General features: G+C 41.3%; 1 protein-coding gene across 3 annotated transcripts in view; it reads left to right on the forward strand.

Moving 5' to 3' along the window:
- A1CF (APOBEC1 complementation factor) overlaps window positions 1-26,780 on the forward strand; it is a 75,008-nt gene that overhangs the window by 15,747 nt on the left and 32,481 nt on the right. For 2 of the 3 annotated variants that reach the window (XM_086679496.1, XM_086679497.1), the window contains exons 2-3: window positions 10,555-10,698; window positions 26,362-26,496. In XM_086679496.1, the coding sequence (XP_086535622.1) occupies window positions 10,600-10,698; window positions 26,362-26,496 (234 nt within the window). In that variant the 5' untranslated portion in view covers window positions 10,555-10,599. The remainder of the gene's footprint in view (window positions 1-10,554; window positions 10,699-26,361; window positions 26,497-26,780) is intronic. The other variant, XM_086679498.1, reaches the window with a different exon arrangement.

Raw genomic sequence — 26,780 nt, forward strand, 5'->3', positions numbered from 1 at the left:
AGTAAATGAATTCGGTTTAAAGTTTTTGAAACATAGAAATGCTCGATACATGTTAGCTCTATTCATTATTTAAAATCTTTTCAAATTTTGCAACATAATAGGCAAAAACAAGGTATCTTGTGTTTTTGTTTTATTTTAACTTTTTCGTTCTAAGGAGTATTTAAATAAGTTTACAAATGATTTTTCTTTTTTCTGTGAATTAACTGCTCCTGCCCTTTGCTCATTTGCCCACTGATGCGGGACTCTCTTTATTATTGAACTAAAAGCACTCTTTGTATATTAAAGATACTGATTCTCGGTCTATTGTGTAAAAATAGCAATCATTTTCTTCCTGTCTATGGCTTTTTAACTTTCTCATACCGTTACAGATATTTGTAATTTTTACATAGCCAAATCTGTTAGTCTTTTCATTTATGGCTGTTGATATGCCTGATTCAGAAGCCCTTCTGCATCACAAGAGTATAAAAATGTTCCATCTTGTTGTCTAGTAGTTATACAGTGCTTTTAAAGGTTTTTTCATTAATCCACTTAAAATTTGGCTATATGCTGTCAGTTGGTAAGCCAACTTTACTTTTTTCTCCAAGTGTCTACGATCTAGCCTTTGAAGTAACACCTAGTAGCAAATTCAAATATAAACAAAACCAAAGGTCTAGACTTTTTTTCTGCCACTCCATTCATCCATTTGTCTATTCATGTGCCGTTTTAATTTTAACCATTAATTAAGGCTGGTTCCCAGGAATACTATACATTTAGTACATGTTGTGGTACCTCCTGGATGGTTTTCCTGCCTGATCAACGCTAGACTCAATGTGGCATATTTAAAAATAATTTTATTGGGTCTTAAATTGGTATTGCACTACATTAATAATTTGGGGAGAATGGATATCTTTCGAGAATAACACTTTCGTGTGTCCAGGCGTTAGAGCCTTCAATGTAATTTTGTCATTTTCTTCATAACGATTGTGGATAGTCCACATTATATTTTTACAAATTTTGTTTATACGGTACAGATTCTCTCATTTCACTTGCCATCTCTGCTTCATTGAGGAACTTGTTTTTGTAACTGTTCTTGTAGTATGCCTTTGTTCTAACCGCCCTGCATAGTCAATTCACTTACTTTTGAGGAGGGTGAGTGATTGCGGTGTTTCGCTATTCTGTATGTTTCTCATGCTCTCCATCAACTTAAGTATGTTTTATTCTACCGCTAACTTGAAGAGTTGGGTCATTTTTCTAAACCAATAGTGGGTGTTGAATTTAAGGGAGTGCTAGTTTTACATTTACTGGGATGATCATGTTTTTTTCTTCATCACTGATGTGGATCAAACTAATAAGAATCCCTGAAGTTGAACAGTCTTTGTGTTTTTGTAAGAAATCCATTGTGTCTATGGTATATTAGTATTTTGATGCTCTGCTGTTTGTAGTCCGTGTTTAGATTTATACGTGATGTTGGGGTCTAGAGCTTTCTATTTTGTGATATCTCCGTCTGGCTTTGTATCAGAGATATGAAATTATTGATGGATTTAGTATCAGTTTTGCATTATTTTCTGTTTTATAAGGCTTTATATAGTCCAAGAATTACTTGTTTCTTAAATGAGTTCTAAAACTTGCCCAAGAAAACCACCTGGATCTTGTGTTATTTAGGAGGAAGACAGTGAATTTTTTCATTACAGCATGTGGTTATCAGCCTATTCAAATTTTTATTTTACCCTTGAGTTTACTAGGTAATTGGCTACTTTACCATATTTGTCAGTGTATTGATAAAAACATTTTCTTCTTTAAAATCTCTCTGCCTGTGATTCTATCCATTTTTCCCTCCTGTTTTTATTTTTTAAATTTTTTTTTCAACGTTTTTTATTTATTTTTGGGACAGAGAGAGACAGAGCATGAATGGGGGAGGGGCAGAGAGAGAGGGAGACACAGAATCGGAAACAGGCTCCAGGCTCCAAGCCATCAGCCCAGAGCCCGACGCGGGGCTCGAACTCATGGACCGCGAGATCGTGACCTGGCTGAAGTTGGACGCTTAACCGACTGCGCCACCCAGGCGCCCCTCCCTCCTGTTTTTAAAACATCTCCCTTTCACTTCATCAAGGTTGGCCAGAGGTGCTAATTTACCAACTTTTTCGATGAGCTGTTACATTTATCAAGTCTACAGATTTTTCTGTCTCACTGATTTCCTTTTACTTGGATTCCTTCTGATTTCATAAAGTCTACTTTGTTCTTTCTCTGGTCTCTTTAGTTGGACGCTTGTAGTAATTTCCAGTATTTTTTTTCTAAATAATGATCACCAGTTTCCTCAGAATAGAATCTTGACTGCATCTTTATTTTTGATGATTTGTTTCCATTGACCTTCATTTATTAGTGTCATTTATTTTTTAATTATTAGAGTAAGAGCTATATATTGTAGAAAGTTAAAAATAGTCAAATGAGAACGTTAAACCAATCTGTTAACCTACCACCCAAGCATAACCAGTTAGCCTTTTATAATTCCTTGTGAATATGAAAGTTAGCACAAATGAAATCAGACTACACCTGCTGTTTTGTAGACTACTCAATTCTATTTCACAAATATCTGTCTAAAGTAAATATTGTACTAGAATATCAGTTTTATTAGCTGCACTGCACTATTTATTCAAATATTTCTTAATCACTGATATTTAAGTTGTGTCAAATTTTCATTATAACACTAACAAGCTGTATGACCACACACACACACACACACACACACACACACACACACACTGAATACCTTAAGGATTTTTCCTACTGAGAAGTGACGATAAACACATGAAATAAGTAGATCAATTATTGGGACACCTGAGTGGCTCATCAGTTAAGCATCCGACTTCAGCTCAGGTCATGATCTTGTGGTCCATGAGTTCAAGCCCCATGTCGGGCTCCATGCTGACAGCTCAGAGCCTGGAGCTTGCTTCGGATTCTGTGTCTCCCTCTCTCTGTGCCCCTCCACAGCTTGTGCTCTCTCTCTCTCTCTCTCACTGTCTCAAGTAAACATTAAAAAAAAAAAAAGATCAACTACGAAAGCAACATGAAAGAGGTCAAGATAACACATTCAATACTGCATTCTCTTTACCTTGGACAATTTCTAGAGGGAGACTAGCCATGCAGAGGACCACAGATGATGCTGAGATAAGTCACCCAGAGCAGCAGAGAAGGAACGAGAAGGAAATATTCAGTGAGCATTTCCTGTATCCCCAGCACTCTACTAGGTGCTCCATATCTGATCTCTGAGATGTTTAAGCCTTTGCTAAAACACAACTTTTAACTTCAAGTTAGGTATCCGTGCTCCTGCTCTTAGAACAGGAACCAGGGCCTTAGAAAAGTTAAAATCATTGGTGGCAGGACAGTAATTGCCATGCAAGCTTGTCTTTCTCTGAAGACGTGTAACCTAATACATGAGGAGGACTTTTTTGATAATTCTAAGCTAATGTATCTATTATGAACAACTTTTCTTTTTCTCTACTTTAAGCCTTGCCTTGGCCCAAATTGTCCAGGCCCAAATTAATGCATGATTCATTACTAATGCCTTAATAACCTAGAAGGGGCTCTGGTTTAATTTTTCAGCTGGTTTTTATTTTTATTCATTCTTAAAAATAAGACGCCACATCTTGGGACTTGGCGGGATGTTTTTATGGCTACATTTTGGAATTTGACATATGCGCGTTCTCTATTAATTTTGCTCTGGTTTGGGATGCGTGGCCGACTAACGAGCTCTCACCTGAATCCACTTCCCAGTAAACCTAAGACCGATTGTAAGTATTTCCAAGGAGAATATGAGAACTAGTTTCTGTTTCGTTATCAAGTAATGCACGGTAACCTTAACGTAGCGTCATTAAACAAATACATCAACTTTGGTCATCCGTCTGGCACAAACCATTTCGATACAGTCTGGGACTCCTTCTGTGTAAAATTCCCAGGAGATACTGAATGGCTGAAACTCACGATAAAACCGCGTGTCCAACTTGCATGCTGCGTAAGGGTCACGTCCAGCCTATGTCATGCGACCCGGGTGCACAACCAAACGCTGGGGAGGCCTGGCGTGGGTCTGGAGAAGTCCCAGGGGAACCCACTGGCAGGAAATGCACACGGGGCACGTTGCTCGCCCAGATCCCAAAGAACACCTCTGACTCTGCTTACCAGGTCAGAAAGCGTCTGTCCTTCCACACAGTGTCCTTCTTCCTCCTCTTTGGAAAAAGTCCATGACATGCGTCCAGAAACTAGACCATTACCCAAACTACTCCGTTTCCTGAGTAAACCGTCTAGCGTAGGGCCTGGAGTGAGGTGGATATGACGTTCATGCCTGTTGCCCTTTTGGTTGAAATGGAGGATAATGACTTCATTTAGTTTGCAAACCAAGAAACCCACTCACTTTAACCCCTGTCTTTATCCTTGCTCTCCATTTTGTTCTTCTCGGCCTCTTACTACCCCTACCGCGGCTGCTTTTGCCTTTCCAAGCTACTCTTCCCGCGCGCTCAGTGCACTCTCCACCATGCACTTCTTACCTTTGTCTTGCCTAACTCACTATTTCAAAAAACAAATTTGTTTTCCCCCTTTCTCTGTTGCCATAGCTGCCAACTCATGTTCCAAGAGGGTGCTTACCTCCAACACTGCGGGACCTTTGGGCGAATCGGACAACTGTCACCTCAAATCCCTTCATGCTTTTTCCTTCCACAATTTGGTTCTCTATGTGAGTCTGATTGACATGTTCAATCTTTACAGAGGCTTTTCTTCTTGAGAGATGAGGGTTATATAGAAAGGGCAGCCTGCTGTGTATGCCCCTCACAGCTGTAGATGCAGAAAAGTCAGATTTTGCTTCCCAACCTGCTTCTCTCATGCCTCTTTCTCCTTATCTTTGTCTCCTTGCCACCTTCCCTGAGCCAGGACCCACTGGCACCTGAGGCCACCAGGGTCAAGAGCCAGGGACAGCAAGCTCTGACTTTGCCCAATGGTGCACTCTGGAAATTTCTATTGAAAAATCTCAACCAAGTGAGGAGGGGAGGTGTTCATTCCAATCAACCTGTGACTTTCAGGAAGGCAGAAATCTTGAACCCTCGATAACTTCTAGGCCCTTCTTGTCTGGATCATATCGTCACCAATATTGAAAATATAAAACCAGAAAGGCATTGAAAAGAAGAAAAGTGAATTGAAATGTCAACTCTGTTTTTCAATCCCTTTGTACTCTTCTTCGGTTTTACTCTTCTGGTCTCTCTCCCAAAGATGATAACATGTTCATAAATGCAGTGAAAACACTGACATCAATTTCTCACAAAAAGCAAATTTAGCCCAGGGTAGAACTTTCTGGAAGTGATGGGAACCAGAAGAATAATAAGTGGTAGGAGATTTGAGGCAGATTCATTTTACTTCAGATCAAGTGTAGGTTATTGTCATTTACAAAATGCTCACCCAAGGTCTTCCGTTGGTTCTACAAGTTATTTATGGAGCACTTAGCAAATTGCCAGGCTGAGCCTTCTGGGCACAGAAAGGTGAATACAGCACAGTCCTTACGCTCAGGGCACTCACAGTGTGGTGAGCAAGACAGCCATGTAAGCAGATAATTGCCAGATTATGTGCAACAGTACAGGGATATAGAGACTTTCTTGAGAGCATTAAGGGGGTGGTACTGAATGTTACCCAAGAGAGGGTATCAAAGGAAGGATCACATCAGACATTTCAATCCAGTCTGGAAGGATAACAGGGCCAATGCAGTGAAGCTTAGATGTGGGAAGGCAAGGGAAAGGAATGTCATTCCAAGCAGGGAGCCAACAAGTGTGAGAAAACATGGCAGCCCCCGTGGCAGGTACATTAGGATGCCAGAAGGGAATCTAGTCCTGGAGGGACCACTAATCATGCTGAAGACCCAGGACTATATCTTCCCAGAAAGCGATTTTGAAATGTTACCCCATAGAATTAGAGATTAATGATAATAACAATTAAAATAACACAATAGATAACTTACTGGGCGCTCTGCTGCTCTCCACCAGCAGGAGTCATGGGTGGTAACTGCAAGTCGTGTCGGAGCACTTGCCCCAGGCCAGGTGTAAACCAAGCCCTGGGCTGGCGTGTTCTCCCCTCGTGCTCCCTACCACACTGAGGCAGTGATGGGGACCCCCCCATTCTTGCCTGTAATGGTGATGGTGACCTCTCTCCATCTGACTTCCATCCATTGCCCCGTTCTTCTCTCAGCTGTTAACATCTAGGTAACAATGCTTTTCCAAGAAACTGTGGAATGTCTTACTGCAGATCCTGAGAAGTTGAAGTGCCTGGTGACTATGCCATCTCTCACTTTCTCATTTTTTAAAATCATAGATATCTGTGCCTGACGCTAATCTCATTCTCACTATGTGCCAGGAACTCTTCCAAAGCTCTTTCAACTTAATTACTCATGTAATACAACAACCCTGAGAGAAATACTATTGCTTTCTGAGTTGAGAACACATGGACACCAAGAGGTTAAAGAACTTTCCAGTTCTTTTCTTCCTCTCATAGTGAGAGGCAGAATGAGGATTTGACTCCAGATGTCTAGCTCCAGGGTCTACATCCCTATTTGGGCTTCACCCTACTTGACTTGGTAGGACGCAGACACCTCGTCACTCATCCGTTCTCAAATCCTTTCTTTTTTTGGCTTTCCATTTACCTCCTTCATCTGGTTCCCCTTCTGCCATTCTCTGTTCCAGGTCATTCTCCTTTGCAGGTTACACCTGGTCTTCCTGACTTCCAAAAGTTGGAGTCCTCTAGAGATCAGTCCTTGGACCTACTTTCTACACTTAGCTTGCACATGATCTCACTCAACTTCACAGCTTCAGTATCACCTCCAGGGAGACAGCTTCCCAGCTGACGTCTCCTGCCTGGAACTCTCCCAGAAAATTCCGGCTCATGTATCTATCTGACTGTCCACTTAGCCTCTCCATGGGGCTGTCTAACGGGCATCTCCAGATGGGCATGCCTATGATGGAGCTCCTGCCCTTCTGCAGATCTGTTCTTCCCCATCTGAGCTGAGAACAGTTTTATTCTTCCAGTTGCCCAAGCCAGAACACTGGATGGCATCCTTGACTCATCTTGTTTTTCTCCCATGATGCGTCCAATGTACCTGTAAAATATATCCAAGATCTGGCCCCTCCTCACCACTCTTGGCTGAAGCCACGACTCCCTCTTGCCCTGAAGGTACAATGGTTTCTGAATGGTCTCCCTCCTCCTCCCCATGAGCCTTCTGCTGACAAGCGCGAGGTGATTCAGGCACTACCTCACATGCAACATCAGAAAAACTCACGTGTCAGGCCAAGTCATGGTTTAATGCAAGATCTTTTAAAATCAGAATCCGTGCCAAAAGCATCACAATGAACAAAATCACAAACACGTTCATAAAAACAGGACTAACATGTTTGCATTACCCAGCTCAGTCCCAGCCCTGCCCAACTCCCTTCCATGTTGGAACGACCCTGTTAAACATCTTGTTGATCCTCTGGCTTCACATCTTAGAGCAAAAGCCAAAGTCCTCCCTGTGACCTACAAAATCCTTTGTGGCCTGGGCCACCATCGTCTCTCTCATAACTCCCATTTCTGCTCTCATTCACTCAGCCCCAGCCTCTCCTCTTCTCCGCCAACAAGCTCCCACCTCAGCGTCCTTACGCTCACAGGCCTTCCACCTAGAATGGTCTCCCCCAAACACATCCCTCACGTCACCAGGTCTCTCCCCAAATTCCCCCCGTCAGGATCACGCTAACATTTCACCTTCTCCACCAACACACACACACACTTTGTATCCCTTTTCCATTTATATTTTTTTTCTCCTCAGAAATTAGCACCAGCACACTGTGTGTGTTACTTGTTTATGACCTCTCTCACCCTCTAGAAAACTCCGTGAAGTTTTGAAGGGAGATGGGTTTGTTTTGTTCTCTGCTATTTTCCTAGTGTCTCAAAAAAATTCTTGCATGATAGTAGGTACTCAGTAAACATTTTAATAAATAAGCAATTCTTACTTATTGAGAAGTATATTCATATACTTAGTACTCATGAGTGCTCTCCTTTACTGCAATGTTCCTCATGCCTGCCATGTGTAGGTTTTAATCCTCTCGCATCCGTAAATTACTTGGGGAACTACTCTTTCAAAATTCAGTGGTCTCAGATCGGAACAGTTACAAGATGTTAATTAGAAAATGCACTGTGCCATCTTTCTTCCAAACTGACCAGATTTAACAGAAGTTTGACTTGCTTAAAGAAATATTTGTCTGGGCTCCAAGTTCAGCCTTCAGGTTAGGTCAGTGTTGGGAAAGGGGATTGTTTTTGGGAAATAAACATGGAAGACTGGATGTCTCTTGTAGCAAATTCTGAATTCTATTTCCGCGCCCTGACCTGACTTCCAAAGTCGTGACACTATATTGCGATGTTCTACAGATTTTCTCAATCATGTCAGAGTGAGTTCACGTGACCAAAAGACCTTTGTGACAGAAAAGCATCTTCAATTATCTTGACTAATAATTAACCAAACTAAAGGTAGGCTTTGCAAATAAAACTTGTCATTTCACCACAAACTGTTATTTTTTGCTGGAAAACATGAAGGTCGGCAAAGAGCAAATCTACAAATCCACAAGACTGTAGGCTTGGCCTTCAGACATCCGTAAGATATGATGACAAATGTGGCTGACATCACCGGACCCCAGTCCACCCGTGGGCCTCTCTGCTTTTGTGGGTTCAATCCAGCACAGGGGGACAGTTGTGGGGGGGGGGTTGTTGAGAGTATCCTGAAGAAAAGACAGTTAACATAACTGTAGTCAGCATTCAGGTAGAATTATAAAGCTAATACGGGTCTCCTTTATCCCCACCGTGTAGCATCCCTAGAACGGTTATTTATATGATAAAAGTATCAGGAAAGCTACATGTCCCAAATCACCACTATTAGAAAACTAGTTTCTAATTTGTCTTTGCCATGATACAAAGTTAGGACTGCAGGGGTCGGCGGGGGCAGGGGGAACACTGCCTTTCACAAAGGATCACGACGGAAACTGGTACGTTAACTTAACACACTTCACTAACACAAGGGGCCTTAAAGCTGGGCAGGGGGTGAAGCTGGTGTGCAGACAGCACTGACTAAATACTGCTTGAGAGAATGAAAAAGTAAAATTGGGGTTGACCCGGGTTAGACGCAAGCAAGAATTACTAGAAGAGTCCAGGGCAGCAATGGCCGTGCTTTTATGCCAAGCATGAAATTGCTCTGTCCCTGTAATAGCTGACGAAGAGTCGCTCTGGGATCTCATTTTTCCTTTGGCTTTCTACATTTTCTTGCAAGTATTGCTTTCTAGAAGCTGCTAGATGATGCTTGTCTATTAGTTATTACCTTAGGAGAATTCTGTGAATCTGTAGTTTATCGACATGATGCCTGCAGCTTCCCTTTCACCCAATTTTGTACTCGATCCATATATTATCAACGGCACCTTCATTCTGAACCCTTAAATGACCACCCAAAGTAGTGTAGGCAATCTCAGTGCATACCACGGAAAAGTTTTCGAAGGGCCCATAGCGAAATGCGTTCAGTCTGCATGTGATTCAAATCACTGTAAAGCACACTTCTTCTGTCCCTGTTGGCAAAGCCCAGTAAGCAGAGGGAAAGCCCAGCGTGGAACCTTCACTGAGCCCTCACGCCAAGCCAGCAGATCAGCGTATGGCCCTCAGCACACGGGAGCCTCCAGGGCCTCCTGCTACCACAGCCTGGACCATTCGAGATGGCCACACCCTTACCCTGTGAACCTCTAACGATGAGCAATTATCACATTTGGAATGGAGTTCAAACTTGGTTCCCAAATAAAAAGTATAGACAATAAAAGTCTGAAATTCCACCTTCACACCTACATAAGCATGCACATACGTAGGCTTTCATAATCTCTTAGATTTTTCGCAAAGGGCTTCGTGTCCTCTCCCGGGTGGTCTAAGCGATAGATGATCTGCAAGGACCATTCTGCATATTTAATTTTTTAAAATTTATTCATTCTTAAGAGACAGAGAGAGAGAGAGAGAGCGCGCGCGAGAGAGAGAGAGAGAGCATGAGGGGGGAAGGGGTAGAGAAAGAGGAGGAGACACAGAATCCAAAGCAGGCTCCAGGCTCCGAGCTGTCAGCACAGAGCCCGACGCGGAGCTTGAACCCACGAACTGTGATATCATTACCTGAGCTGAAGTCAGACGTTTAACCCACTGAGTCACCCAGGCACCCCCATTCTGCGTATTTTTAATTGACATAATAATTTGGTTTTGAGCATATGGTGACATTCTAAAATAATTGCATTGAGATCTACCGATCAGTGTTCTCATTGGAGAAGGGGTATTACTCGTTTGTGACTTCTAAATTCCAACTAAAATTGAATATTTAAAAAAAAAAAACAAAACTCTTAAGGAGGACATCTAACCAGCCGTGTTCGTGTGTGGCTGTTTGTGGCTCTAACCTTAATGGCTTATTTATAGAGAATGTTTCCTGAAGATGTCCTTCATGAGAAGGACAAGTTTGGACTTGGTAACAGTAATTTACTTAATTTATCTTAAATTTGGTTTCAGTGAGCAACCCTAATTAACCTGATTTTTTGCCGATAATCACTCTCAATGGAATCAAATCACAAATCCGGGGATGGATTGAGCGGAACCCAGAAGGAAGCAGCCCTTCGCGCATTGGTCCAGCGCACAGGATATAGCTTGGTCCAGGTAGGAGCTTCTCGTGATATCTGCTGAGACCTACCACTGAATCCACTGAATGGTGGGAATATTCATGGTCCTAAGGTGCAAAATGTGAACGGTCGGTCGTGTAACTGTTGACGGATGTTCCTTCCTGGGGGGGAAGAAGCCACGTCATTTCAGGGTTGTAGGTGACCCTGGATGGTGATGGTCTTTTCTACTCTGGGTTATCAGCTTAAACTTCACGGGTCATTTGAAGGCAGAATCCGGGTTCACAGTCAGAGAGACTATCGCAGCTTTGAAAGATCGCTTTGGTCTCTGAAAAGGCCGTTGGTGTCTACCACCCAATGCTTTCTGTGAAGCAGACCCACACCAGTGATTCACGAATCAGCAGAGAGCAAACTCTCCCAGGACCAGCCTGTTTCCAGAGAAGCTCCCTACTGGGGATGCGGGAAGATGTAGATGTGGGGTCCCAGGACTGACCGTTGGGTCATCCTAGCTGTTCCATGATGTTTTCTCATAACAGCTACCCAACCAAGTTCATGGTATGTAATAATTTCTCCCCATCTCCAGCAGAAGGAAAAACAAAAAAGTCCTAGAACTGGTTGTTTACAGACAGTGATCATTAAGAATTATCTATAGATCACGGTTTCTATGAAAGCCTCCTTCAGAGAGGTTATGACAGATTGAAAACTAGTGTTAGGGATATTAATTATCTTATTTGAAGAAAAAATGTTGCCATTTTTACCGTCAGACAACGCATTTTCATTCCCAGCTGTACTCTATCACCCACATGCTTTTCTAACTTGACCAAACCACGTGCTTTCATGGAATACAAATTTCATATGGATAACAATTAAATATGCTGCGTCCTTTTATTACATATTCCTTTGTCAGATTGTTGCCAAGTGTACTACGTGTAGTTATGTTGAAATGTTACCAAAAATATTTAAGTTTTTCTTTTTACTTTCCTTGTATCTGGAACACTCATGCAAAGAGAGTGGTGGTACCCTTTTGAAAGCAAATTCTTTTTTTGTAATGTTTATTTTTATTTTTCAGAGAGAGAGAGAGAGAGACAGTGTGAGCAGGGGAGGGGCAGAGAGAGAGAGAGGGAGACACAGAATCCGAAGCAGGCACCAGGCTCCGAGTTGTCAGCACAGAGCCCTATGCAGGGCTCAAACTCATAAACCGCAGAATCATGACCCGAGCCAAAGTCTGACGCTTAACCAACTGAGCCCCCCAAGCACCCCAATTTCTTAATATTTATGTATAAAGATGTTCCTCTTCTGGAAGTGAATCTGTACAGGTCCAAATATAATGCTACGAATGTCTATAAACCTGTCGAGGGTGGCATTATTTACAACACCTCAACATCGTAAACCTAAACGCGTTGAAGAAAATTATTAAATAAAACGATGAATATATAATCATTACATTCAACAAGCAGAACTTGGTGAGAACTGATCACAAAACAATGTACATCGTCTGTTCAATGTTATTCTAAGCCCTGGTCCGTCCTTTTCCCCCAAGTGAAATTCAGGGCAAGCCTCATGACTTTTCTGGTAACTTGCAGGTAATAAAAAAAGTTCCACTCAATAATAATAGGTCTGGTGCAGTATGAGAGAAACTTCCAAGTTATAGCTACTTCCCTTCGCAGGCATGTCAGGGTACAGGGTGCTTCCTGCTTTCTTCCTCTGTGCATTCCGAAGCCTAACTTCCCATGCCAGTCTGCGAACTACACCTGCTGACTCCGAGCTGGAGCAGGAGGAAGGGATCGAAGCAGAGGGGAGGGGGCAGGTGGGTGCTTACAACGACACTGTGATCATCTCCAGTGTCCAGATAAGGAAAACAAGGCACGATTGATTCGGTAGCTTGCCCACGATTTACAGGCTATAATTCTATGGCTATTAGCCAGAATTTCTGGCAAGATTATACAGAACTAAGAGCTGTTATAATATTATCTTTATGATTGAGATTTTAGTGATTAGCATGCCAAGGCATGCAAACAATATTTGGTTGAGCCTAAACTTGGTAACATGATTCACTCTAGGTAATGCTATTTCTGTGTTAGCAGAATGACTCGGGTCAGAAATTCTTCCGTAATGCAAAACCTAGAATTGCCAAGTCGAGCTCTCCCAATCAAAAGCCTCTGATCAGGGTGTAAATACGTACATGACAACCGTGTTGAGTGAATTGGAAGAGCTCTCCTGATTTTGGCTGCAAAGTGCAGGAAGCCACTCAAGACCTCAAGTTGGAAACCTGTGGTTTAACCTATTCTTGGCCACATAGCAGGTGTACGATCTTCCACACGTCCCTTAATTACTCTCGGCCTTAATTTCCAGAATACTGGCTAGGTCTTACCCCAAAGCTGCTGGTCACGATGCTGCAATGCTGGTATCTGTTCAATCCAGTCACTGGTCAGCAGACTGGAGTAAGTGACTGGAAGAGGAGAACAGCACGTTGGAGGCACAGCCTCGGCGCTTTGGGACTTAGGGGAGACCCTCCAACCTTCTCCGTACTTCCGCCTTCAAAAACAGAGGGCAACATCAGGTTTCTTTTTTTATTTTTTTAAGATGAAATTTATTGTCAATCTGGTTTCCATACAACGCCCAGTGCTCATCCCAACAGGTGCCCTCCTCAATGCCCGTCACCCACCCATCTCTCCCTCCCACCCCCCATCAACCCTCAGTTTATTCTGTTTTTCAGAGTTTCTTATGGTTTGGCTCCCTCCCTAACTATTTTTTTCCCTTCCCCTCCCCCATGGTCTTCTGTTAAGTTTCTCAGGATCCACACAAGAGTGAACAGGTTTCCTTTTTTAAGTCTCTGCACGGGGTGCCGTCTCTGGGTGGCTCAGTTGGTTAAGCATCTGACTTCGGCTCAGGCCATGATCTTGCAGTTTGCGGGTTTGAGCCCCCACGTCAGCTTCTTTGCTGTTAGCATGGAGCCTGCTTTGGATGCTCTGCCCCCCTCTCTCACTCTGCCCCTCCCCCGCTTATACTCTCTCACACACTCTCTCTCTCAAAAATAAATGTTTTAGAAAATAATAAAAAATGACAATAAAAATCCCTGCACAAGAACTTAAGATAAAGAAACATCTGACTACAATTCAGGGAGCATACCCACAAAAGGGCCATTTAAAATGTTATGGTGCCTGCCAGTTAGATTTTTGGAGGATTTCTTTTTGTTGGATCTTTGCAGCCTGTGGGATGGAACGTTGAATACTTGCAAAACAAGAACTCAAAAGCCAGGGGGTGACTAATTGGTGCTCTCTTATCACCAGCAGGACAAATACTGCTGTCAAAAATAGAATTTTGCAGGTTACTTAATAACACGAGCCAGTCTTTTCTATCCCAACTGATACAACACCTTGCGCCTTTGAGGGTTTGAAAACACCCGCTTGTTTAAAACAAAAAAAGATATCGTAAAGCACATCTTTGGATATCGATAGCTGAAAATTTTATCAAAGTATCTCGGGGAATACAAGGAAGTTCACGCGGTCCCCTGCATTTAGTAGACGTTCAATAAGTGTGGCTAAAGTCTGTGTGATGGTGACGAGTTAAACTCTCAACTTCACACTTACGTTAGGGCCGAGTGGAAATATTTTGGAAGAAAGTATGCTGGCTGTTTCCTTGCAGGCACCCTGTGTCTCCAGACAATGTAATTACATGAGGTGCTTTCTACCCCCCTACTTTTTCATTCTTAACTGAACTTGCCAAATTTCCCAAAACAAATATGTTTTTGAGAGTCAAAGAAAAGAAATCAGATTATGATGACCCTTTCTTCAAGAATGCATTAATAATGTCGGTCATAAACTCTGGCATGTGATGGTCCTCCCACCTGGAATTTTCTCTATAACACCAGAAAGATATTATGTTTTCATAGATGAGCGTTTGCAGAAAACTTCCTGCCCAAGGTGCAATCAGTTTACATCAATTTTAATTCTATTAAAACTAAAATAGATTTAATAAAGATTGCCCTCGAGTAGTCTGAATATTTTTTAATTTTTTTACGTGTTTATTATTTTTGAGAGAAAGAGAGAGACAGAGTGTGAGCGGGGGAGGGCAGAGAGAGAGGGGGTACACAGACTCCAAAGCAGGCTCCAGGCTCTGAGCCATCAGCACAGAGCCCCACGCAGGGCTCGAACTCACAAACCACAAGATTATGACCTGAGCTAAAGCCTGACGCTTAACCCACTGAGACACCCAGGCACCCCTGAATATTTTTTAAAGTAGGATACTTGATATGATATTACTTATAAATACTTACATTTATCATGTATTCCCATACTTTTATATTATTTTTAAATAGTTCAAAATATGGTGTGGATTAGCACTGTTTGTTCAACTACCCTATTGATAATCTATTTTCTTTTTTTAATGTTTACTTATATTTGAGACAAAGAGTGTGCAGGAGGGGCAGAGAGAGAAAGAGAAAGAGAGAGAGAGAGAGAGAGGAAGAGAGAGAATCTCAAGCAGGCTCTGCACCAGCAGTGCTGAACCTAACGTGGGGCTTGAACCCCCAAACTGTGAGGTCATGACCTGAGCTGAAACCACGAGTTGGATGCCTCACTGAGCCACTGGGCGTCCCCCCATCACATTCCTAATCTAATGGCTGTTTTTAGCACACATAAAGCATTTTATTTGTTGTTAGTTTTTGTTTCCTTAGTCCCTACTATTGAATACAATGTGCAAGTGGAAGGCCTTGGGGTTACAGAAGTATAAGATGTAGTGTCTGACCTAAAATGCGTAGAATGTTGTTGCAATGAAAGTTTATCCAAAATTAAAAATGCACTGAGTGAGGAATACAGCTGTGGGCATTACCTTTCTGTACAGAGTGATAAAACAGACCATCCCCTGACCTAATGAGTGAGGACCAATATTTACACATAGGGATGTTCCTCATAGTGAAATTTATAATGTTGAAAGTTAGATATATCCTAAATGTCCAATAAAATATTACCGCTCACAGAAAATATGATCACCCTTCCATTTACCAGTTATATAGTCATGTAAAACTATGCTTTCAAAGAAAGTCTTGGAGAAATGTCCAAACACGAATGTTTACCTAAAAATCAGAATGCAAATCTGTATACAGCTTCCAAATAATATTCTGAGAGATTATTTACACATGGTAAAAACCCTGAAAAGTAATAAAATGTAATCTCTGATTAGGGTAAATTTTTCTTGCCTGATATTCTTCCCCACCCCCCCCTCAAACTTTCTATAGTGGGTATGGACAATTTTTATTATAAGGGGAAAAAGTCTCATGAAGTGGGGAAATGTTCTAAGCAGCATTCCATTAGCAGTAGAAAAATTGGGGAAATTTCATGGAGAAAACCTCATTATTAAAGGTGCAGGATAGTAGTACCTGGGTTCATCAGGCTGGTCTTTCAAATCTTTGTATGTTTGAAATTGGCTTAATATTGATATAGTCCAACCCTTTCATTTTGCAGTCAGAAAACAAGCCCCAGGGTTATACAATTCAGTAGAGACATGACCCAGAGGTCAGCAAACTGGACCCATGACTCAAATTTGGCTCCTGCCTGTTTTTGCCATAATCTCAGCCTACGAATGATTTTTCACATTTTTAAAGGGTTGTCTTTTAAAAAGCCCAAAATAGCAACTATCTGGCCCTTGACAGAAAAAGTTTGCTGCCCCCGACTCTAATGCTTACTCTAGTACTTTGTTTTAGAGGCAAATCCGCTGTTTTTTAAGAAAATTCCCCGTAACACAGATGAGTGTCTAAACGTCCTGAAAAGAAGCAGGTGGCCCCTATTTCTCCTACCCAACCCTGCCAGCTCCAGCTTGAGCCCTCATTCGCTCATTGACTCCACAAAGAGGGACATGGGTCCTGCCTTCATAAAGGTTATTCTCAAGGGACAGGCAGAAAATAACTGAGAAACCAAATAATCACAGATCACGTTAAGAGCCACAGGTATCATAAACCGGTCGTGTGCCAGAGAATGGCAGGTGACCCTCTTCAAGCAAGAGGACACTGATGCCGGGATTTGGAAGACGTGTGCCAACAAAAACAAACCTTGCAAGGAGCCAGAGAAAATAGCATCCTTGGCAGAGGGGACCACTTGGGCAGGACGACTGAACCAAAACATTTATAAAATGCACAGCAGTTTTGAACAGCCAAGACATCAGTGCATCTTACTTTCGAAGACCCAGTAAGATTACACCAGATAAATTAGAGAAATGAGTGGACTCCGTCCTTCCCCTCTGTTAATCAGCCATGAGCCTGGGTTCCTGGGAACAGGTCCCTCACACTAGGGACAAAACACAGCTTAATTCCCACCCCTCGAACTTTGCTCGTGGTGCATATTCTCTTACATGGACTTTCAATACAGCCGTATATCTTAACTATAATTTGTTCACCTCCTCAACAAAACTCACGTAAAGGTACAAGTCCTAAGTTGGAAAGGATAGTGTTAGATCAAATATAAATAGGATTGGGATACCATCCCTCTCTAAGGGTGCCCCCAAAATAACTCCCTTCATCTCTCTGGTTTTGTATGACGTACTTTAGTCCTTTTACTTGGGTAGTTCTTAAGTTGCAATTTTTTTCTTATGAATAATGCAATGGAAATAAGCAACTCGGGATCCCAGTGTTTACAATTGGCTTCATCCAGATTAGCACCGAGAGGGGCAGCTGGGAAAACACTGTGGCATTGGCATTCCTTCCCAGCCACCACACAAAGTCCTGGGGACAGGAATAGGAATTTGACTTCATGGTAAAATATAGCTCCCAGGTCCTACTTTTTCCTTCCAGTGCCTGTGACCACCTGCTCATGTCCCGGCTATCCAAGGACATAAGTCATTCACCAAGTGTGTTAATACTAATTCTTGAAATAGGGAGACTAAGCCTGAGAACAGGATGGGGCCAGTTTATCATCACAGACACACATTTCCCTAAGCTTCTCACCCCAGCCACCCACAGACCAACTTTGAAACTCCTAAGAAGCTTTGCTTCTACGAGCCACAAGTGCCACAGCATGGTATGGCAGACTCCAAATGACACAATAGTCCCATGAATCTTTCTGAGGAAAACGTATGCCTGACAGGTGACGGGAACCTCAGGATCCTGAGAAATAGAAATGCATTCCCGAAGTTATTTGCAGACATCAATGAAATTCTCCTCAAATAGCTTCCAAGAGGATTGGTTATTTATGAGCTCTTCAATATAAGGTTCAAAATCTTTGGAAACTATGTCTGATGGTGTTTTTCCTTAAACTACAAGCACATGGGGTTTTCCATGTAAAAATAGGTGTGAACTTCATGACTCCAATATATAGAAGCATGGACAGCTCTTTGGGACTATGGACTTCGCTTATAGGCAACTTCAGGACTTCTCAAATTATTGTTTCCTTAATACTGATCAAAACAAGTATTAAGGGTTATCAAAATAAATATTTTAAAATTATTTTTAATGTTTATTTATTTTTGAGAGAGAGAAAGAGACAGAGTGCAAGTAGGGAAGGGTAGAGAGAGAGGGAAACACAGGATCCGAAGGAAGCTCCAGGCTCCGAGGCATCACACAGAGCCTGATGCAGGGCTTGATCTCACACACCGTGAGATCGTGACCTGAGCCAAAGTCAGACACTTAGCCAACTGAGGCACCCAGGTGCTCCTCAAAATAAGTATAATAGTGAACCAAAAATAAGTGACTCTTCACTTAAAGAAACTGAGAGTTTGTCATGAGATTCAAAGATAGCTTTCCAACATAGGCAAGGACTAAAAAAGGCAGCTCACACAACATGCAGTCATGAATCTGTGTAGGATTTCATACTTGCGATTCTTTTTCAACATTGTTTCAGAGGTGCAGGGGAGAGAGCGGAGATGATGTTAAATGGAGCCTTGACACAGCATTACGTGACTGAATCTCAGAGTAGGAATTATTCTACAGCTTGAACAGTGTGGGGGTTGGGTGCTGACCCCCAACACACAGTCAAAACTCTGCCTATAACTTTTAACTCCCCAAAACTTAATCACTAACAGCCTACTGCTGACCATAAAAGGTCAATTAACACCAATTAATATGATATATTATATATATATACACAGTACTCTTACAATAAAGCTAGACAGAAGATGTCAAGAAAATCATAAGGAAGAGAACATATATTTACAGAACCGTAAAAAATCTGCACCTAAGTGGACTGGCGCAGTTCAAACCCCCAGTGGTCCAAGGTCAACTGTAGTTTCCGTCCTCCTTCAGGCTTTCTGATAGGAAGAGTTAGTTGTTGGAGGTACATCTTAAACCCCTCCCCAGCCCCTGCTGATCTTTTCTTAAACACCGAGGACAGGACTCGGGCTCAGAGGTTTTAGACAACAAGCCGAGCGACACTGTGATCATGATTTCCCTCGTGTACGGTTGTTTTCATAATTATCTTCCAGTTGTGCGAAAGGATCTTGCTATTTCACTTACAAGAATGATTTAGGTTTTCTTTTTTGCCTAGAAAGACATTGGTTCTTTAAATTTCCACAGCATTCCCTTTAAGGGTCCTTTTGACTAACTCACAAAACATCCTCTGAACATTGTCCCACATTGAACTGTGGGGTCAGGGTAGCCTCCCTTTCAGGAGCATTCTATCACCCTCACAAGACTTTTGCCATCACCCAGTCAGCCCTGTTCTTTTATAAACAAAGACTTTAAAGTCAGGAAAGGCTACGTGTCTTCTCAAATCCCTCAGCTTGCCAGAAATTAAAATTCACGGGGAATTTGGTAAGGAGAATAATTACTGTATAAAATTCCTCTTGTGCCAAAAAACAAATGCATTAGGTGACATTCTTGGCATACGTTGAACCAGGTAGGACAGGATAAGAGGTCGGTCACTCAAACCAATGTTCTTCACCTGCATGTGGACCAATGTCTTTATCTGTAATGTGGACAGCTTTGTATAATGTAACCAGATCTCCGTCTACTGGAATATTACTCAATTCAAAAAGGCGAACTGAATCTATAATTGGGCCTATTGAATAAATCACACGTTCTGAAAGGTAAAAGCCCAAAAAGAATAAAGCAATCACCAAAGCTGTCACCCAGTTATTTCTTGGGTGGGATCAAGAGGTTCTTATAGATTTCAGCAGTGTGTTCCACGCATGTGCCTGGAGCCAGAAGGAGGCGTGAGCACAGTGAATCTGGTCTCACACAAACAAGTGCTGTGGGGTCCATCATTAGGTGGATTTTGTTGCAAAATGTGAACGCAGGGTCTTAGAAGTGAGTTGGCATTTTACTTTTCCTCTTAGTAAAGGCAGACACACTCCAAAAAGTTTTTCTGATTTCGAAATTTCCATAAGGATGTTCTTGAATTGACTATTCCCATGAAATTGGCCAGAAACGTGTATTATAAAAAGCTTTACAAGATACAAGGTATGTTTAAAGGGCTGTTGGCTTTTGAATGCTTCAAATAGCGAGTTGCTGAATTCCAAAAGAATGGTTTGCCACATGTAATCCTTCAAGGGAAAAGGAAATTATTACAGGTTATTAAATGCAGCACTTGATAATGTCAATTAGTTCTGCCTCCGTAAGACGACAAGCAACGTGAGGTGACATTAGGAGTGTTTTGCTAGGCAACAGGCCTTCAAAAGTCAGCTTTCCAAAGTGAAACAAGAACATGATTCCTAATTTGCTAAAAAAGTCATTTTCATGGGAGAACTGTAGCATATATTTTTTTGTGTACGATCAAACATAAGGACTCTGCAGAGAGTGAAGTAAGTTTCCAAGAGCCAAAATCGATTTGTGATTCTTTTTGTGATCTTTGCCATGAATGCACGCCACCAAGAATATTATTCAGAATTTATTGAATCAGCCATTTCTATTCAAGTTAAGTTTAGAAGTAAACTTTCTCTCACTTACGTAAACAGAAAAGCCACAGGTTTCATATAATTACATGTTTTCTCATGTACAATAAAGTGCCTCCTGAGATAAAACTACGTAATATCCCACACACCACGTTTTCAGAAACACAAAGCTGTGTGAGGAGAAAGTTCAATTTGTACTTGCTTATTATATCCCTGCTTTAGCTTTTCCTCTCGGTTTCCAGATGTGGTTTCGCTTTCTGTCAATTGCCACATCCCATTTATTCAGCCCTTACATCACAATTATTATTGCTCTATTTGTAGAAAAGTAATACCTGACATTCATATTGAGCATGCTTTTAAAGGGCTATAAAAAATATAGCTAATAATTGGTGGGGGGCGGGGGGACACCTGGATAGCTCAGTCGGTGAAGCATCAACTCTTGATTTCTGCTCAGGTCATGATCTCACGGTCATGAGATAGAGCCCCAAATCGGGCTCTGTACTAACAGCATGGAGCCTGCTTGGGATTCTCTCTCCCACTCTCTGCCCCTCCCCCACTCACACTCTTTCTCTCAAAAAAAAGTATTAAAAAATTAAGAACCAATATGTAACTAATAAGGGTCATGTCAAATTCAACGGTATATAAATTTAAAAAACTCTGCTCCCTAAAATTTCTCAGCCTAAAATAGATTTTACCAACCTGAAGTCACTGATGTTAAGTTGTGAGAGTGAATAATTAAAACACAAACAGATGATTATCTTTATATAGAATCAAAAAAATGAGTGCTCCCCACATCACCATCTGCTGTCCTCAGACAACAGAAAGGTCATAAGCAGACCAAAAGTGAAATCACATCTAAGAGGATCCTTTGGGTGCAACTCATTTAAGTACTCTTACATTTGCCTTGAACCCTATGACATAGGAGATATATAGGTGGTATATAGGTGGGAATAGAAATAATGCCTAATAACTTTATTCAATCTTACAAATAACTGGGAACACACGGTATTAAGTCATAAACTTCAAAAGACGCAGTCCCGAAAGATGTTCTTGATACACTGACATTGACTGTTGAGAACAGTCTACAAGAGTCTGGCCTCTGAACCAGTGCTCTGGCCATGGCCCCGGTGACTGGCATGCTTGCAAAGGCTACAAATGCCACCAAGCCTGAGTGGACCGTTCAGCACCTGAGCTAACAGGAACAGAAATAAATATAAACATCAGCAATTGGAAAATGGGCAAGAGAACATCTGAAAATAGTTTAGTAAGGGACCGTACACAATTTCTTCCCCTTGGCAAGAAAAAACAAAGGACTAAAGGCAACCACAATGAGGATTACAGATCATTTCCAAAGAATCATTCAAGGAATTAAAATTACTGTTCAGGAAATTAAAAAAAAGAAGAAGACTGTAAGAGGGTTTATTAATTAATCTCCTTCCAGTTTATAAATGGGCTCACTAAGAGGAGACAACAAACCATCTGGTCTCTAGGTCTGGTGAAGCTGAATGAAAAAAGTAGGCATAGTGCAACATGAAGAATTATGAGAGAAATGCTTTCGTGACTGTTAACAGTATATGTCCCATGAAATTCACCAGATTGAGAATTATTGGACCCTCAGACTAGTGTTTTCTGCAAGAAATTAAACCAGTGTGACTTTAGGTGAGCCCTGTAATATCTCTGGTCTCAATTTCCTCATCTGCAAAATGAGCATATTGGGTTAATATAAAAACCAAAGAAAAATATCATCACAGGCATAGGGCTTAGGATTCAAATTTTGTCTTTGTAACTTACAGCTTGAGTGACTTGGGACATAGTCTGTGCCTTGGATTTTTCATCTCTAAGATGAATGCTATCATCCTGTTGGGTTTGTTGAGATTAAGCGAGTTAATACATGGAAAGCCCATACTTAGCACAGTAACTCAATTACGGTTAAGTGTTGTGGGATTTTTTTTTTCCTGCTACTATTGTGTGTAAATAACAGAAGTCAACTCCTGCCGATTATGCAGGAAAGAAGTTTACTAAAAGAGTGTTTGTTTATAAATTTGGAGAACTAGATTTAAGAGTAAGCTTTCAGGGGGGGTTTTAAGGTTTTTAGGAAGTATGGTTTTAGGAAACCACAACACAAATCTGGAATAATAAGAAAATATATCATGGGTGCTCGACATTATAAGTTTGCACCAGTATGATTCTTACGCCTACAAGAAAGTTCACTTTATTGTAACCATGACTGTCCCAGCTGCAAAAGAATTTGGAATGACAAGTATCTGGCCTTTCTTAACTCTTGTAGGAAAATGCAATTTTGCTCAGATCCCCCAGATGTACGAAAAGAGCAGATGCCAGGTGGTCAAAATGAACTCAGCCCATTTGACCTCATGCTAAGATTCATTGCCTACAATCATTTATGAAAGTGTGAGTGGTTTCACTCAACATGGTGTACATTATTTCTTAAAGACTCTACAGTTCCATAATGAAAGATTTAAAATCTGTGACAGAGGAACTTTCAAATACTCTTGATATATAAACTGAATGACTAGGTAGGCTCAGCATCCAATATGTGAATTCAACCCCCTGGATTTATAGTTAGAATTAGGTCTTCAATTTGTCATTTACCTAGGTGAAGGTTTCTATGTGTGTATGCGTTATAACAGACAGTAAGTGGTTTCCAGATCTTCCATTAGAAACGTACAGGTTCCCAGAGTTTAATGAACATCCTCTCAAGAAAAACAAAAACCTATATTCTCTCTCTCGGAACTATTAATACTTTTGTGCTGAGGGAATGTGTCCCCTGAGAAGGACATCAGCCAGTCGGGGAAAGAGCCATTATAAGTGGGCTTTATCTATTTTAAACTCCTTAACTATAAAAACAGTGCCAAAAATACCGACAATACAGCTCCCAACTGTCCTTTCTGAGTAATGGACAGCTATTCTAATACCATGACTAACACCCAGTGTGGTCTTAAATTGGTCTAGACTTCCAGCCTGGTGTATTCCAAGTCCAGTGGGTGGTGGGTAGAACAGATCTCCCCCAGGCATGAACTTTGAGGTGTCTCTGAACCAGTCAGTCTCTGTGATCCCCAAAAATATCCTTGGGGAATTTTTTTCAAGTGTTCATAGAAACCATAGAAAGACAATAAGCTCTCCTGTGCAGTCATCTTGGCTCATAAGCAGATGAAGCCTCCCATGCACGTGATGTCCACAAAATAGTTCAGTGATATTTTTAGCAATTATAGCAAGAAAGAAAGTTGAAGGGAAATTTTTAAAGGTCAATCTGTTGGTTGCCTATTTATTTTCCAACTGTCAGACAAAGCCTGCCAGATCAGAAATTCTGGAATCGCTACTTTAGTATTATGGGATAAAAGTTGGGTTTCTTCAACCTGAAGAATAAAAATACTACCAAATTTATGCTGTGTATTCCAATAATCCATCGACTAGACCTCCAGGCATTTAACATACACAGAAATCGCCCCCAAGGGATCATCATCAACCAAATGGTGAGGGTCAAACCAAGAAGGTGGATTTTACTTTGGTGAAAGAAATATGCCTCCTTATAGGCAACAGATATTAGATATGTCCTTCCAAAATTCGTGTAATAAAATGATTGGAAATTGGAAAGGATTTCAAATGCGGCAGAGAGCTTGCAATTTAACAGCATGCTGATTTTTTTTTCTTAAATGAGTGTTTAAAGGTATGGATCTGTTATAAATGATCAAGCTTCCATATAACAAGGCAAAATGTGGGGATAAGGCTGATGGTCTCTGAAACCAGACTGCCTGGGTTCAGATCCCAGCTTTGCCTCTTCCCAACCATGTGACCTCAGCAAATTACTTAATGTGCCTAGGCTTCAGTGTTTTGGGCAAAACGAGGAGAGCCACTGTCCTGAACCTGTGACGTTCTTTAAGGGTTACGACAGTGTCTGGTATATAGCAAGCGCCGTATGGGTTTCTGTTAGACAAGAAATAAATAGAAGTTTTTAAGATATCTCTGAAAATATCAACTTCGTATTTTTCAATAAATTCTTCGTTAAGATACAGCTCACTGAATTCTTAAGGAGTTTTTTTCCCCCTTTAAGTATAAAACATTTCATTTCTCAGTGATGTAAATGTTTTGCTGCTAGATGATTCTGCAAAAATATAGGGGAAGGAAAAAAGGATAAGAACTCTTGAGGCAAATGTTTAAATACTTAGTAAAAGAAACACCCAGTTGTCGGAAGCATAAAATAATCAAGGCAAAGGTAGAACACCCATCCGATGCCCTTTTTTTTAATTGAAAGCAACATGATATAAATTAGGAATAAAAAAGTGATCACAATCAGAGACATAATTTACGTTGTGATCCAAAAGCCTTTGTGCTAATACTTATAAAATAATTGAGGAAGTCTCAAGTTGGGATACAGAAAGATTTAACGGTGAAACTAGCGGCCGCTTTACTTTTGATTTTAAACAATCCTGTAAAACAAGGTCTTTAAACAACTAACATCTGACTTTTAAGAATCTACATGGAAAAATATTTGGAAACGCAAAAAACTTAACACTAACTGCTTCTATAGATGGGTAGGGTGACGCACTGGGAAATGTTTCTTTTTACCTTACATATTTACCATGTTTTTCCTCTTCTACGTTACTGTTTTCTCCAACAACGTATGTCATTTTATAGTTTAAAACTTCTTATAGTTTAAAACTTCTTAAAGTATCACTTGTAGAAGTTAGCAATGAATACTGTCATTCCGTCCCCTATATTCACCTTTCTCCAAAAATCATAATAAGGGTGTAAAGACAAAGACCTCTGGCTTTGCCTAAGTGGGAATAAGAAGACCCTCCCCAGCAAATACACTATCCCAGGTCAGCAGTGGTGGACCAGGCCCACACTTCACATGGGGCCCCTGAAGTTGCTTTCCAGTCTTTAACTTCTGGAAAAATAAAGACAGTAATGCTGTCTTTAATATCTAGTGTCTAGTAAAGAAAAGAACCAGAACTACTCCTTCCCAAAGAAGGCCAAGGGTTGGTTGGTTTCACCAAGGGTTAGTTAAGACAAAGCCAAAAGAAGGAGGAAGAGAAGGGGGAGGAGGGGGAGGAGGAGGGGGAGGAGGAGGAAGAGGAGGAGGAAGAGGAGGGAGGAGGAGGAGGAGGAAATTCTATTTGGACTGAGAACAGCTCTGTTCCCCACAAAGAGATCCAACATTAGTAAACCCCTCTCACCATCCTGTCAGCTTTGAAAACAGATTTAGGTTTCTCACTAGCTACCCCCAAAATTAGCCAATCCACACCTTCAAACGTTAATCCACAATGTTTCTATGTAGGGGCTCCCATGGCCTCCCTCCCTTGGCCAACGAGAGGGCCCGAATTCAGGGAGACGAGAAGAGAATTCATCACTATTGGCTATGAGATGCCGAGAACGGTGCCACGCATATTTGATGTATTATCTCCCTTAATCAAAAAGCCAATATTATCCCCACTTTGTATATGAGAAAACTGAGGTTCCAAGAAGTTAAGCCATTTGCCCAAAGCCCTATAGCTAGTGAGTCATAGAGCCAGGCAGCCCAACTCCAGAACCCTTACCGCCACCCCACAGACTCCAGGTTACAGCAGAGCCTCAGATTGAAATTATTGTCCAATCCTTCGATGGTCAGGCATTGGTGAGTGTGAACAACAATAATAATATCTGTCCAGCGCTTGACACATTTTCATGACACTTATTGCAAGCAAGTTGCTGAAGCACAGAGCATAGTATTAAAATCCACGTAAAGGACCTTGATTTTATCCTCTGACCAGCTATTACTTGTCAATGATAAATCTGTTCCTTATCATGACTTTGAAAATAACTGAGGCACTCAAACTAAAGGTCTTACTGTTTTCTTCTCTCCCTCGTACAATCCACCCTGGATTTGCAGGAAAACGGGCAAAGAAAATATGGTGGACCTCCACCTGGCTGGGATGCTGCACCCCCAGAAAGGGGCTGTGAGATTTTTATTGGGAAACTTCCACGAGACCTTTTTGAGGATGAACTTATACCATTATGTGAAAAAGTGAGTCCAAATTTAATTTTTTTTTTTATCTTTCAAGGGGAAAATACTCCACACTTTGTTTCACACTTGTTCTTGGTCAGTGATGGTGTCTCTTCCAACTGCTGTTCCTCAACATGGACAAAGTTAAAACCTTCCTGTGAGTGGTTGTCCCCTTATTGCCACTGACTTGATGTAGCTCTTCCTTGACTGACAGCTTGAACTGCTGCTGATAACTTTCAAATTCTGATCTTTGATCTGAAATGGCACAGACATATGGAGTTCGCAGCAAGATAGCTATCAGTCTA

This window comes from Puma concolor, chromosome D2 (genome assembly GCF_028749965.1).
Source record: "Puma concolor isolate L17-30 chromosome D2, mPumCon1.1.hap2, whole genome shotgun sequence".
Classification (NCBI taxonomy): Eukaryota; Metazoa; Chordata; class Mammalia; order Carnivora; family Felidae; genus Puma; species Puma concolor.